Source organism: Oryza sativa, chromosome 8 (assembly GCF_034140825.1).
Source record: "Oryza sativa Japonica Group chromosome 8, ASM3414082v1".
NCBI classification, from domain to species: Eukaryota; Viridiplantae; Streptophyta; class Magnoliopsida; order Poales; family Poaceae; genus Oryza; species Oryza sativa.
Window position 1 is genome coordinate 21,425,298 of NC_089042.1, and position 15,505 is coordinate 21,440,802.

General features: G+C 38.7%; 1 protein-coding gene across 1 annotated transcript; it reads left to right on the forward strand.

Moving 5' to 3' along the window:
* The first annotated feature begins 14,673 nt into the window (after positions 1-14,673).
* LOC136351595 (uncharacterized) lies at positions 14,674-15,285 on the forward strand. Its single transcript, XM_066303779.1, has one exon. It carries the CDS (start codon positions 14,674-14,676, stop codon positions 15,283-15,285), a length of 612 nt encoding a protein of 203 aa, XP_066159876.1.
* Positions 15,286-15,505: the final 220 nt, after the last annotated feature.

Sequence of the window (15,505 nt, forward strand, 5' to 3'; positions counted from 1 at the left end):
TTTTTTATAATTATTTTTTTATATTTGATCAAGTTTATAGAATAAATTAGCAACATTCACAATACCAAATTAGTTTTATTAAATTTAGCATTGAATATATTTTAATAACATGCTTGTTTTATATTAAAAGTACTAATATTTTTTTTACAAACTTACTCAAACTTATTAAATGGATTATAATATGAAATGGATGGAGAAATGGTTTTACTACAATAAAATTGAAAAATAAAACATGAAACATGAGCTAAAGGGTTATTCACGCTTAGGCCAAACTATTCGAAGTTATCCGAAATAGTTTACACCAATTAGGCCAATGTACATGTTCTCTAAAGAAATGTCAATGCAGATAGAGCCATAGTCTCTAATCTAATCTTTGTGATCCCAATCAGTAATGCCACTCTTGGATGACTTGCAAACAGCAGCATGCATGATTAGTTAGCTGTTGATAAGCCAAGCAAACCGATCGATCTGTGTCACTAATCCATGTCCACAAAAATCTAAATTGGAAATGCCAACCCCCACTGACCAATATGCAAAGACCAAAGATAATTAATTGAGAGTAACGTATGCCAACGCAACCTGTCATTTCTTTTGCCCACCACTGCTACTATTTCTTGACCGGTCTATTACCAACTTGTTAATAATGGTTTAGTTATCATATCTCGGAATAAAGAGAGAAAATGATGGAAAAGTTACAACCTGATGACACTTTCGGCTATCTTTGATTGGGTTTTCAGAGATAAGATCCTCATCTCAATGGCCATCACCTAATGTTTCGCTCACACATTATACCTTTCTCGATTATGAGATGCATCATCTTTGGTCTACCATGGACCCGGTGTATGTATCAAGATTATCCGGAATACAAGATGGGCATAACAGCTACTTTGCCAATTTTCCTTGAGGAGGCACTTTTTAAGACTTGGTTGACAATGCTTTGGATTATAATTTTGCATTTTAGAATTTGAGGTTAGAAATAATTGGTTTTATTCGTCACTTTCGATGCCCAAGTCTCTTTTCATGGTTGCTAAGACGATGGATAAAAGATCTAAGAAGTCAAACTTTAAAAATCCAAAAACACTTCAGGTTAAGATACTACTCCCTCCGTTTTACAATGTAGCATTACCTGCATACATATGTATGTGCCTAAATTTATTAACATCTATATAAATATGAGCAATGCTAGAAAATCTTTCATTATGAAATAGAGGAAGTAGTATTGACGACTTGGCCTCCTCCTTGATTTTAGCCAAAAGGTTTCCTGTCGAGAGCTTCTTTTGCTGAAATGTTCTACGGTTCCTTTCATTCTATATTCCCAGGCTACTAGGAGTGTAAGCGTGCGCATGGTTTCAGAAAAGATGATAATAGCGATAGTGAAGTATGATAGTGAAGTATTGGGTTGTGAGGCTACCGGCCAAGACTCGAACTCTGGCTTAAAAATAAAAGCTCCTTAGTAGGTATGTGTTATAAAAAATGTGAGTTAAGAACCGGCGTTTGGGTTACGGGTCCTCATATGGGTATGAGCCGGCTATCAGATGCCTTTTCTCGATCTTTAGTGCAATGTTTTCGTGATATTTTCTCCCTTATATCTAGTTCTTTTTTATGATACTAGCACTACTAAGGCTGTGTTCTATACTCAAGGTTCCCAACCTATCTTCCTCGTTTTCCACGCATACGCTTTTCAAACTGCTAAACGGTGCGATTTTTGCAAAAAGTTTCTATACAAAAGTTGCTTAAAAAATTCAGATTGCGGAGGGTTGGGTTCCCAACCCATGAGAAAGAACGCAACCTAAAGCTTAAGCTAGCCACGCCCCACTGAAGGAGACATGTTGCTACCTGTGTGTACCCTGCTATTTAAGCTTAACTATGGTTCAACAAGAAATACCATAAAAGATTATGCAAGTTCGGCAAAGTGAACAGGGATCAATATATGCAACATCCTCTCTGGATCACAAGGTTTAACAAATGGACATGGTCTACAAAAGCCATGAGAATCACTGTCAGAATTAGGCGATCAGCTTTTCAATTATCCACAGGGAATCTTTGTGGAGGACATGGCATTAAAGCTATTATTGCTAAAGAGAGGAGATATTGAGTGCCACCCATGCTGTCAATTGCGCACACACGCACACACACAAGTATCAATGATGTTTGTGCTCCACTTGGTGCCCGGGAATGTGGACTGTTTGGAAGTTTGTTTGCACATAATTGTCTGCACAAGAGGCATATGGATTTTCTCCCTCGGCTCCAACTTTCATCGAAAGATTATTGCTTTTTTTTTTTACTCGATGGCAATGTCAGGTGCACACACAATTGAGTGGAAATCATGCTTCTGATTTTGTGCCGATGCCAGCCATATCTCATCAGAGCATTTTTTTTTCTTTCCCCAGTAAAATCAGTCGAATGTGGATGCTGATTATGCGTTCGGTCACTGTAAGACAGGGCCTATTTGGTACAGCTCCAACTCTTAAATTTAGCTTCAGGAATTAAGTCTGGAGTGGAGTTGTGGAACTGCCTAAACCCAGTTACACAACTCTAGTTCATTTTGTGAGAGAGCTTTACCTAGCTCCACTCCTATTTTTGGTGAAACTGAAACTGTTTGGCTGAGCTCCAGTTCCACGAGAGGTGAAGCTGGAGCTGGAGCTGTGCCAAACAGACTATATATATATTCTAAATGATTGCTAAGCAGATTCTTGTAATATCAATCTTGCATTAAACAGATTCTTGTACTATCAATCTTGGATCCCTCTGTAGACTAATCTAAATGATTGCTAAGCAAATGTACTTGACCATATCATTGTGTTTGATATATTCTTCGAAAGTGATTTTACGGTTATTGAGGAGATATGAGGATTCGCTTGCTTTATGCGTCTGGCTCCTAGCTAGCGCACGAACCTGGTATTTTGAATTATGATTCAGATTTTCTTTTTCAAAAGTCGAATTATGACAAGGATTATCAAAATAGCGGAACTTTAAAATGTTTATGTTAAACTACGCGGTCAAGCATGGAGTTCCCACAGGAAGAATATCATTTGCGAATGGCTGCATAAAAGAACAGTATTTCTGCTCATTAAGACACAGTTTATACGCATGAAACTTTTGACTTTCTAAGTCCAGACTTTAGTCTGTTGACATTTTTTTTCCCTTTTTGGTATGGCACACCTTTCCAACATGTGCAATTATTCCCGAAGACAACCTATTGTCAATTTTTCGTATCCTAGAGAAATATAAACTCTATTTGATCTTGCTTTGCCAACTTGGATATTTTCATATACGGTGACAAGCACCATCTAGGGGGAAAGTATCCGGTGCAATCATCTAATTCGGTGCAATAATACAACTTTCATCCTACACCGTTGGATCGAGAAATGGACGTCCGAGATTCGTCCACATCACCATGAGTTAAAATTTAACTCCCAGTAAATTTTAACTTATGAGTGAATCTGCGAGTTAAATTTTAACTCATGATGACGTGGATAAATCTCGGACGTCCATTTCTTAATCCAACGGTGTAGGATGAGAGTTGCATTATTACACCGAATTAGGTGATTGCACCAGATACTTCCCCCATCTAGGGATAGGCATAAGTTGGTCTGTTCTAATTCGATTAAATAAACTAAATTTTAATTTTATAGCTCTAAGGTGAACTTTAATTCATGTGTTTGAACTCGAATGGGCCAACCACTAGTGTTGTCCCTAGTAACATGCCATTGTGTTAAGTGGAGCATATGTTCCCAACTGGAACAGTGCGCACGGAAAACGGAACAGTCTATTAGCACGCGATTAATAAAGTATTAGCTATTTTTTTTTTCAAAAATGGATCAATATGATTTTTTAAGCAACTTTCGTAGAGAAACTTTTTGCAAAAAAAACATATCGTTTAACAGTTTGAAAAGCGTGCCTGCGAAAAACGAGGGAAATGAGTTGGGAAACCTTGGTAAGAACACAACCAAAGTGATACTCCCAGTTGTTATGGTGAAAGCACGGGAGGTATAGCGGTGACATTGTATGTGCATGACTTCGGCCTTGTCTAGTTCACAAATTTTTCTTCAAATTTTTAACTTTTCCATCACATTAAAACTTTTCTACGCAGGCCTGGTTTAGTTCCCAACTTTTTCTTTAAATTTTCAACTTTTCCATCACATCAAAACTTTTCTACACACAAACTTCCAACTTTTCCGTCACATCGTTTCAATTTCAATCAAACTTCCAATTTTAACGTAAACTAAACACACCCTGTAACTTCTAATTTTTTTTCTTCAAACTTCTAATTTTAGTCAAACTTCCAATTTTAGCGTGGAACTAAACACACCCTTCATTTATTGATGTCTAAATCCTAGTGTATACAAATATTGCTGTACTTTTAATAGGAATCAACAGGGTTCAATGAGATCAAGAATTTACCGTTAGTCTCTAGCTATTTGAACATGTGTTCATATATAATTTTGGATTTAATGGGATCTGCAGGAATTTATCGTGAACCTCTGGTTATTTGAAACATGTGTGTTCATAGTTGTACTTCCATGTATGTGTGTGCATAATGATCTGTGTATCTTATATGTTTTTCTTAAAAAAAAAATATGTATCCGTGATTGCCAATTTGGTTGTGTTCAATTAAGTTGCCTGAGAGAAAATAAGACCAATTGAAATGTACACTGGCAGTTCTCAACACTTACACTTCGTTTGACCCATGAAAATTTCATAGGAATTTTACATGTATAATGTAACACTACTATGTTGATTCTACTATACATAGTTTTAGTAGTGCAGTACCCTCTCAGTTTTTTTTTTCTTTACGTTGGTTAGTTTATTTTTAACCAACCAATAGGTCTGTTTGGGGAGCTTAAAGTTGTTGCTACTTCTCTCAGAATCAAAAGCTTATTCAACAGATCAGCTTTTGGTACATATTCTACGAAGTTATAGATGTAGAATCCAGAAAATAAACTGGCAGCCAGAATCTGGGAAACCTAGCTATTCTAGATTCTTAGAAGATAGCTACCAACCAAATGCTTCTCAAAATATTAAGCTCTCAAACGGACCCAAGGTCATATAGGGTCTATTTAGATCCCACCCTAAAATTTTACACCATATCATATCAAATGTTTGAACACCTACATAAAGTATTAAATATATGCTAAATCATAACTAATTGCACAGAGTACAACTACTTTGAGAGACGAATCTTTTAAGTTTAATCGCTCCATGATTTAACAATATGGTGCTACAATAAATATATGCTAGTGACGGATTAATTAGGCTTAATAAATTCATCTTGCGGTTTACTGACGGATATTGTACTTAGTTTTTTTATTAGTGCCCGAACACCCTATACGACACCCTATATAATATCCGATGTGACACATCAAAACTTTATACCCCAGTATCTAAACACCCCGTAGTATAATTTGGTGTTTGCTTTGTTTATAGGTTACCATCAGCAGTGGTGTGCCAAAGATGATTTTGGACGGAAGGTGCCGTATTTGATGTTTTGAGCAAGAGGGAAAAGTAGACCATGAAAATACAAAAGGAAAAAAAGGGTTATCAGCATGTCACATCCTGACAGTATCCTGTAGGCAGATGAGCTCATGTACAGCATCCTTTGGCAGAAAAGGAAGAAAGATAATAGAGTACTGTACATCATACTATGAAAGAGACATTATTTTTTGGAAATTAGTAGAACATGTTTTAAACAACAACATGAAAACAGTAGTTCAAATCCTACAAGATAGAGAAAAATAATTGTTCAAATGGGCCTAAAGCATACTCCCTCGGTCCTAAAAAATAAGAGTTTCTGGGTAGATAGGACACATCTTAATACTATGAATCTGGATAGACTCTTGCCCAGATTCATACTACTATGATTGTTCAAATTTGTATTGTTAGGATGTGTCTTATTCACTTAAAAACCTTTATATTTTAGGAATGATGGAGTAATTCAGCTCCTAGAATTCTATACCACTCATCAGGGTTAGGTATTGAAGAAGCTGAATGGAGTAGCTGATGACACCAAACAACCAAAGTACTAATACTTCATGAGAAAGCAAATAATGATAGCAAGTTAGTAGCAAGTAGCCCACATTGATTGGCCAGGATAAGCTTTTATTTCCAAGCTTACCAGTGGAAAAAAAAAGCAGCTACTACAAGCCTACAATGGTGATACTGCCTTACCAGAGTAGTTTAACTTGATATGCATCAACATCAGTAGATGCTTCAAAAGGCTCCAAAAGGCTCAAACATCATTTGGGGATGTTTGACATCACTAGCATGCTGGAATCTGAAATTGCAATGGTTATCCCATAAGCATATGCCAAACAACAAGATATTATATAATTTGTATGGTTATATTATTTATACAAACAAGTGAACAACAGTTATCTAGATTTAATAATACACTATTCCGTCTACTTCAAAATAAATCAAATTTTACACGTGAATCTAGATATAAACTATGTTCAGATTTATGTCATATTCCAGGGTTGCTCCCTCTATTAAAAAAAACCCTCAAACCCTAGCATCCCAAGGAGATTTTAAGAAGAGAAACAGAAGGCCATAATGTATTTAGAGTAAATTGCACCCACGGTACAACAACTTGACAGATGGATGCGAGCCAGTGCAAGAACGTGAGAATTGAACGTTTGAGTGCAACAACTTGACAAGTGGGTGCGTTATATTACAAGAACTTGACAATTTAGTATTTTGGTGTATCAACTTAGCTAAGCATATGCTAAGTAAGTTTTTTTTCTCACGATGTCAGTATGCCATTATATAGCAATCCTATGGATATTAACTTATAATATTAAATTTAATCTTTAAGAATTATATTGCACATCCAATTACCTTTAAGAATTTTTTTTCTTTACCTTCTCAAATATCAACCGAAATATAACTATTTCTACATCCAATTATATTGACTTTCAGTTATTAGTTAATAGAATAAAAATATAAATATGCTTATACAAAACCATGCTAGTATATTGTCAAAATAAGTACTTAAAAATGAATTTGTATAAAATATGCTCCAAGTAATTAAGTTGTTGTATAACTGTTGACTAAAAAATCGAACACACCGGCCTGGGAGATCTGCTTAGCTCCAGTGCAGGTCCAAAGGTTGTTGATATGCGGGCGTGCCAGTCGGTTTGATCCTGCAACTGACAAGATATGTAAATAGTAGATCAAAACAGTCGATCGGCTGACAGCCGATGGAGTAGTTCCAGCCGATAGCCAATAATAGCCGATGCCGATACCAGCCGATAGCGATAGAGTGTAAGCAATCGGCTATATATCCAATGTAGATAATGATATAAAGGCAATCGGCTGTTGATGATGTAATAACAATATAGTCGAGTAGAAACCAATTGGCTAGAAACAAGATATAATAAATAAGCATCAATCCGAAGGTTAAAGCACACATCGGCTGGAGGTCCGATGTCATGAAATCCACAAGATTAGATTAAACAGTGAAACCTTTGTTGTCATCGGCTAAATCCAACTTATATGTATATGCAATCCTTATGAGCCGATGCAACATCCAGATAACTCACCGGCTGAAACCCCGATGAAACCCTTATTGGCAATCAAGAAGCAGGCTAGAGATTATGGTTCTAAGCACGACTTAGTAGATCAAACTTAACTGATGCAACACTAAGTATGAAAAGAAACATAATATCTAGACAATCAAGCCGTTGACTAAGTTTTCAGGGTGGTAGATGTCTAAGCTAATCTAATCTAGCAACGCGATTTAGCCGATACCGGCAGAAACCCTAAAACGAGAAGCAGCCGATAGAGCTAAATTGATATGCTAAGACTAGATTAACAGAGACATGATAAATAGGTAGGCAAATATATCATCCAAACCAGAGCAATCTAAGAGGTCGAATGTACTGATGCAGCCTTGAACAACGCCGACGTAGACGATACAATTGCCTGGACCGGCGGAACATTGGACTTATCCCTTCGCCGGAGATCGAAGACGATGCAGCCCCGCGTCGGGTGCCAAGTTCCGCCGGAACGTAAAAACAAAAGTAGAAGTAAAAAAGGGTGGCGATGCGCCGAATTGTATTGATCGTGAAGATAGATTACATAGACCCCGGGTGTACATATTTATACCCATGGGCTGATACAAGTCCTTGTCGGATAAGAAAGAAAGTTTACTAAAGATAAAAGGAAAAGATAAAGTCCTTATAGGACACTAAACACACTTTCCTAAAGATAAAAGGAAACTAACAAACTATTCCTAATTAATAGATAACTTGCCATGTCGTATTCTCTTTGAACTCGGTCTCTTATGTATAAGCTTCATTTAGTAGATCAATTTCCTTAACCGAATATAGCAAGAATCCGACAACTGACGACTTGACAACTCTCGTCGGCGAATCTCAGGACTTCGAAGCCGATGCTGACTCTAAGCCGATGACTACTCCGAGCTTACCAAATTTCACTGTTAACAATAACTTCTTAACTAACTGTATCAAAATCGTACCTACATTGCAAGTTGTTGCATTTATATGATCACTCATAAAGTTCCTATACTAAGTTACACCTTCTTGCCAAGTTGTTGCACTAGAACGCTCATTTCTCGTGTTCTTGTACTAGAACACACCCACTTGTCAAGTTGTTGTACTCGGATGTTCAATTTTCAAGTTCTTGCACTGGATTGTTGTACCGTGGGTAGATGAGGGGTATTGGTTAATGGGTAGATGAGGGGTATTGAAGTAATAAAATTTCTCGATTTGTTGATTGATAGTGGGTAGTAGTAAGAATGTAAGAGTTGGTTTATTTTAAGACAAATTTTAAAATTTAGAAGTTGGTTTATTTTGAGACTAATGGAGCAAGTAGAGTAGTACTAAGAGCAAGTTTAATAGTATAGCTCACTACTAGCTCCAATTCATCTATAGCCAATCTAATAGCTAATTCATACAATAGCTATTTACTATACTATTAATATATGGTCCCACCTGTCATACACACATTACGTCTTAAAGTCCGTACTGCAGCTGGCTACAGATCTATAGCATGCTGCTCTTCTCTCTTATCTTTTATCTCATTAGAGCAGGTACAATAGCAGACTAATAGCCTGCTTACCTAATATTTTAACATATATGAGAGAGAGGGAAAGCAGAGAGAGCAAAGCGGACGACAATCCAGTCGCCGGCTCAAGCACGAGCGCCTAGGCGCTCTGGCCCCCTGTAGGATCGAGATGTCGACTAGAGGGGGGGTGAATAGGCGATTTAAAATTAAATGACACCTAATCAAAACTAACCTAAGTTGCTAGGATTGGTGAGGGTCAACTCTAACTAAGCAACTAAGTTATGTTTTGCAAACCTAGGGTGATAGTGGCTCAATCATATCTCTAGGAAAGTAAATCACACTCCTATGTTAATGTTTAGCAATCCTAGGGTGATATGATCTCAAGTATGTCTCTAGAAATGTAAATTGCACAAAAGTAAATGCGACAATCAAATGAGACAATGCGACAAGAGATTTTTCACCGAGGTTCAGAAACTCGTCGGTTTCCTACTCCCCGTTGAGGCGAGCCCAACTCCATCGCTCAACCACGAAGCCACCGCACGCCCCCTTCGTCAAGGGATGGACAAGACGGGAGCCGGCCCACGGAGAGGACTACCCAAGCCTCGATCACTCGGGGTAGTTCTTCCTTCACTCCGAAGGTGGTGAACTCCAAACCACTCACAAACCGGCTCCGGGCCTCCTCCACAATCTTCTCGGAGAAGTCACCGGGCAACTCCTCCACAAGCCGTCTAGGAGGCGGCAACCTCCAAGAGTAACAAGCAATAACCCGGCGTGGAGATGATCAAGTGCCACACTAGCTCTACAATGGAAGCAAATGCACTTGACTCTTGGCTAATCAACCCTCTAACACACTAGATGGATGAACACAAAGCTCAAGTGAGTGTGAGAGAGGTGCAAGGGGTGTATGCAATTGAATAGGGTGCCAAGAGAGTCCCCTTGCTGCTAGTAGGGGAGTATTTATACTCCCACTCACCAAAACTAGCCGTTGGGGACGAAATCCCCCAACTCTGTGCTCTGCCAGTCTGACCGGAGGTATGCAGCCGGTCAGACCGTGCTACTCTGCAACGGCTAGAAAACTAGTCGTTGTAGCCCTGTCAGAGGGCCCCATCGGCCTAGCCGGTCAGACCGACATGGGGTGGCCGGTCAGACCGGCCTCGGCTCGGTCAGACCGCTATCGGCTCGGTCTGACCGAATACGGCTCCGTTGACTCTGTATCGGCCATCCCGAGCAGCACCATCCCGGCCTCCAGGGGGCCGGTCTGACCGCGCATGTGCCTCCGGTCAGACCGGCCTTATGCGCCGGTCAGACCGCCTTCTTGCGGCCGGTCAGACCGCCACTATGTGGCCGGTCTGACCGCCCCTGGTCAGGCCGAACCCAGTGAAGTGTGTGTGTGAAATGTGAGCACAAGTCTAAATGCATAATGACCTAATGTGGCAATTAAAATCATCTCTTTGCTAGGTCATTACTCCTCTTAATAGTACGGCGAAACTAAAAATAAACTAGCAAATTTGATCGCCCTACACCTCGATCAATTCTAAATTAAAGCGCTAGTTTTACCGTCTTCTTTCCCTTTGCTTTGCGCCGTCAATTTTAATCCATCGATAATCATCCATGCGCACATTCGACGTGGCCCTAACTTAAAATGTATAGCTCAAAGACAACGGTTAGTCCACAATTAGCGCTTGTCATTAATTACCAAAATTAACACCGGGGGCCTACCCCCTGCAGCTCGGGACAACCAATCGAAAATTAGAACTTGAACATGCAGAAGTTACCAACACCTGACAGAATGCCTTGGTTAAAGCATGTGTGTAGCCAATTGCTGTATCTACCGTTGTTTAGTTATCTCTTAAATGATGTGGTGAATTTTGGAGCCGGCAGTTAACTCTACTATTGAACTTGCTCTTAGATATGTTTATAGCTGGCTAATAGTCCGCTATTGTATCTGCTCTAACAATCATACCATTATTTCAGACATCATTGACGTTGGTTTCTTAATCGAATGGCACATGAGCGTGATAATATGGTAATTATTCCTAGCGACCCCTACCTCTCAAGACATGCCACGTTTGAGGCACCAGAGTAGCCTCAGTCAGTCCAAACGGGCATATGACAGTTTCCATGGAGTTTCATCTCATCTGGCTTGCAAATGGGTGATGACAATCAATGGGGACAACAAACTCCATTGGAGAATTAAAACTATTTGGACACTGGGTTTTTGGATGGTCCATGGGCAGCGATAGTACCAGGTTTTCTGCCTCCCACATGCGAACACAGTATTAAAAAAATGTAATTATTTGTGTTCCTCAGGGACCATAAAGTAATGCTTTGCATAGTGGTTTCACACATAGCAACGAGACAATTGAATAATAACTCAAAAAAGTGCCATAAAATTTAGTCCAAAATAAAAAAAATTAGGTATTGCACGTAAAATATCGAGATAAAGATACTCGTTGTTCACCACATTTCCAAATGAACACAAATCTACAACAAAAATTATGATGTAATTTAACATAGCATCAACAGACTCTAATATCAATAACGTATTTATCATAGTACGATATATATGATGTACTCAAATCCAATTTTATACTAAACTAGAAAATGCCCGTGCGTTACAACAGGTGAATGCTATTTTAATTTTATTATTGTTATACGGTTTAGTTAGGGTAAAATTCTGTGGGAATTCGCTTGAATATATTTTTTTTAGAAAATCATGAGTTGCAATTAGGAGTCTGACTTTCATCTCAACTTAGCATGCAAAGTTTTTTTTTTAAATTAAGAGATTTCTTATACGATTCCTTTTGTATTTTTAAAAGCGAACATGCTTAAAATTAAACTCAAACATGAATATGTATTTCTAAAAATGAACGAACTTAAAAACCGACTTAAACACGGATCTGTATTTCCAAAAGCGAACGACCTTAAAAACCGACTCAAACACAAATGACGTATCAAAATACCGGCAAAAACATCTTTAATTTTTATAATAGTAGAGATATATTGACCAAAAGAATCTCGTAGTTCTACAAAATCTATCCATGTACGTTGAATTTTAACACATAAATAAGCTCTACAAATAGTACGGCATATCTCCAAATACCCTTTGAAAGCACAAGTTCATGAACCAAGAACCTTTACAATAAATTTGTCCCAATACTTACAATATTGTAGCCAAATATGAGATGATTTTATTTGAGGAAGATTTGAGAAGGGAAATTTTGCCATGTCAAAGAGGGCTGATGGCTGAAAAGTGGTTGGGCTTTATTTGTGCCTAAGGGAATCTACTTTTAATCGCGTGGCCCGGGGTTTGGTGATTATAATTATCGGAGGTCAGCATCCAGCTGACAGCCAGCTCGAAACCAAATCCCAGAAGCCAACAAACTAGAGGCCATCACACACTGTGACACTGGTCACTCACTCTCTGCCACGCTGCGGCTGAGAAGACGCGTTGCTTCTGCAGGTCACCCAAATCCTGTACAGTACTGCATCCTTGGCAGTACTACCCGCTTCCAAATTGCCAACGATGTTAGCAGTAGGCAAGAAAAAACGAATTTGTCTTTTGATAGCCGAGAGCCCCTTCTATTTCGGGCACGGACAGAATTCGGGATTTCATGAAATCCGGTGAAAAACCGATAAATTATGAATAAATTTCATAAACCAAAATTTGAATACAAATTCCCTAAGTTTGCCGACAAGTTCTCGAAAACCGATCGGTTTTGGCGAAATTCCGATCGAAAAATTTCAATCAGTAATTTGTAATAGAGGTAATTTGCTGAAATTTTTTTCCTGATGTAAGTTTGAGTAAATACACATAATACATCATTTTTTTCAAAAATTTATATCACAATAGGTTCTATGAATATCATAGTATTTATAAGATTTTTTTTTGATTTTTTTTCTTTTTTTATCAATTCAAATTTGAATTTGCATGAAACTTCTCGAAATCTCAGGCGGTTTCTACTTTCGAGCCTCGTCGAAACATTAAAATTTCGCAAAATCCAACTAGATTTCGTCGTAATCGTAAACCCTGGTCAGTCATAATAATTCATAAACCGAAGAAAAAGCCTCGGTTTGAAAGCTTTCTAAGGTGGTATTTGGGAAGGAGGGCTCACAAAAGCATAAGTCCCTCCTGTAGGGACTAAAATTTTTGTCAAAGGGACTAAACCTTCCCAAACACCACCTAACAGCCTATCGTTTGGGTCCTTTGGGACATTCCAGAAATAAACCAAATGATATATCTACAAACAAAAAATAATTTGTTTTCAAAACTTTTATGTATGTATTTTTAACGATCTAAAAGCAAATGTTAAAAAATAAACTACGATTAAAAAAACCTCGAAATCGGCTCTAAATTTAAGAGTAAAAATTGAAAATTTAGCTGATAAGTATAAGTATAAGCGAAAAGAAAAGGTCATACACCTACTTTCTTAAAATAATTCTATAAAAGTCTTTTCTAAAAATAAATAAATAAATATGATTTTCTATTTTTTTATTACTCCCTCTGTTCTAAAATTTAACAATTTTAGGGTGGATGGAACGTATCCGGGGGACGGAGGGAGTAGTTAATATTTAATTAGGCACCTACTAATGATATTTCTTATTTTAAGTGTGATAAAAAGCTATGTCAAATTGTTCTTTAGTACGGATCCTAAATCTTAGTAAGCCATATTCAGTACTTCTAAGAGATTCAACTATGATAAATGATACACCTTCATCTCAAAATACACTAACTTTTATATAATATAAATAGACATAGAATTCATACAAAGTTGAAAAGTTATTCTAGAAAAAAAGTATTTTAAGAAAAGTTTGCACGAATTACGCCATTTAAGAATTTGGAGGTATGCAAGTGAAAAATCCTAAATCCATAATCAGAAAAAAAAAAAAGCAATGCCTTAGAATCTTGAAGGTGAGATTACCTAGTTTTTCACTAGATAGTTACTCATAAGATGTTTCTTAGAATCTTTGGTTTCCCAAAATAGAGTTATATATAACTTTATGGCATCGAGCCTTATTGGTTGCCTATATTCCCTACTAAGACAAAACGGTTTATTAGAGAATAAAAGTTAATTTATAGGTAAAAATTTTATATATTTGTTCATAGTGACTTAAAAAGCCAGTGTAAAAAAATTACGTTAAAAATATCTTATAATCAACCTTAAAATTAAGTTTGAAAATTTAAATTTTAACTTTTATTTCAGCTTATTAGGCCAACCGATTGGGCTTATCATAACTAAAGAAAGCTTACATGTCAATTAGGCTTAGGCTGCGTTCATATGTTCATCTTGCTTGAGTTTTTTTTGTTGGTAGGTAAAACTAGACAAGATATTAGGGTATAATTAATTGAATATCAATTATAAACTTGAAAATTGAATTTATTTGATTTTTATAAAGAACTTTGGTATATATCAATTTCTCTAAAAAAAACATTGTTTTGCAGTTCAAAAAATATTATAATAAAAAGACAAAATTTGCTACAGGACACTGAAAGATTACGGCTTTTGCTGTAAGACACCCGAAGATCGTTAATCTTTTCGTGGACACTGTAAAAAAGTAGTAATTAGCTGCTGGACACTCCTCACATTATTGTATTATTTCCGGCCAAAACGGAGAGAGAAACATTGGTTAAAGACAAGTTTACCCATGGGCCCCACTTGTCAATCCCTCTTTCTCTCTTTCTCTGTTCATCTTCTTCCTCCTGCACCCCCGGGGTGTGGCGCTGCAACGAGGCGTGGAAGCTGTACAGAGGCTGAGGCCGAGAATGACCCGTTCGACGTCATACACTCGGAGAGCGTGGCCATGTTCCACTGCTGGGCGCGCGACGTGCCCAACCTGGTTGTGTCGTGGCACGGCATATCCCTCGAGGCGCTGCACTCGAGGATATACCAGGACCTCACCCGCGGCGAGGACGAGCGCATGTCGCCGGCGTCCAACCACAGCCTGGCCCAGTCGGTGTACCGGGTGCTGTCCGAGGTGCACTTCTTCCGGAGCTACGTGCACCACGTGGCCATCAGCGACACCACGGGGGAGATGCTGCGCGACGTGTACCAGATCCCCAACCGCCGCGTGCACGTCATCCTCAACGGTGTCGACGAGGCACAGTTCGAGCCGGACGCGGCGTTGGGCCGCGCGTTCCGGGAGGACCTCAGGTTGCCCAAGGGCGCCAACCTGGTGCTCGGCGTCTCCGGCCGGCTGGTCAAGGGTGCCGACCTGGTGCTCGTCGCCGTCGGCCAAATTTCTCTCTCCTTGCCATGACTAGCCACCATCTACCGTCGGCCGATCTCCTCCTCCGTTTCTCCCCTTCTTATTCCCTTTCACCATAGGCTTTGCCTCACCGAGGAGAGTTCATTTTTCCCCTTTCCCCTTTCCCTCCACCTCTGAGTCAGGCCACCAGCGCCACCACCATAGCCGGCCGGAGCTGAGCTCTTTGTGTTGCCGTTCCGGCCATCTCCTTCTCCCCCTTTGCTTGACACCA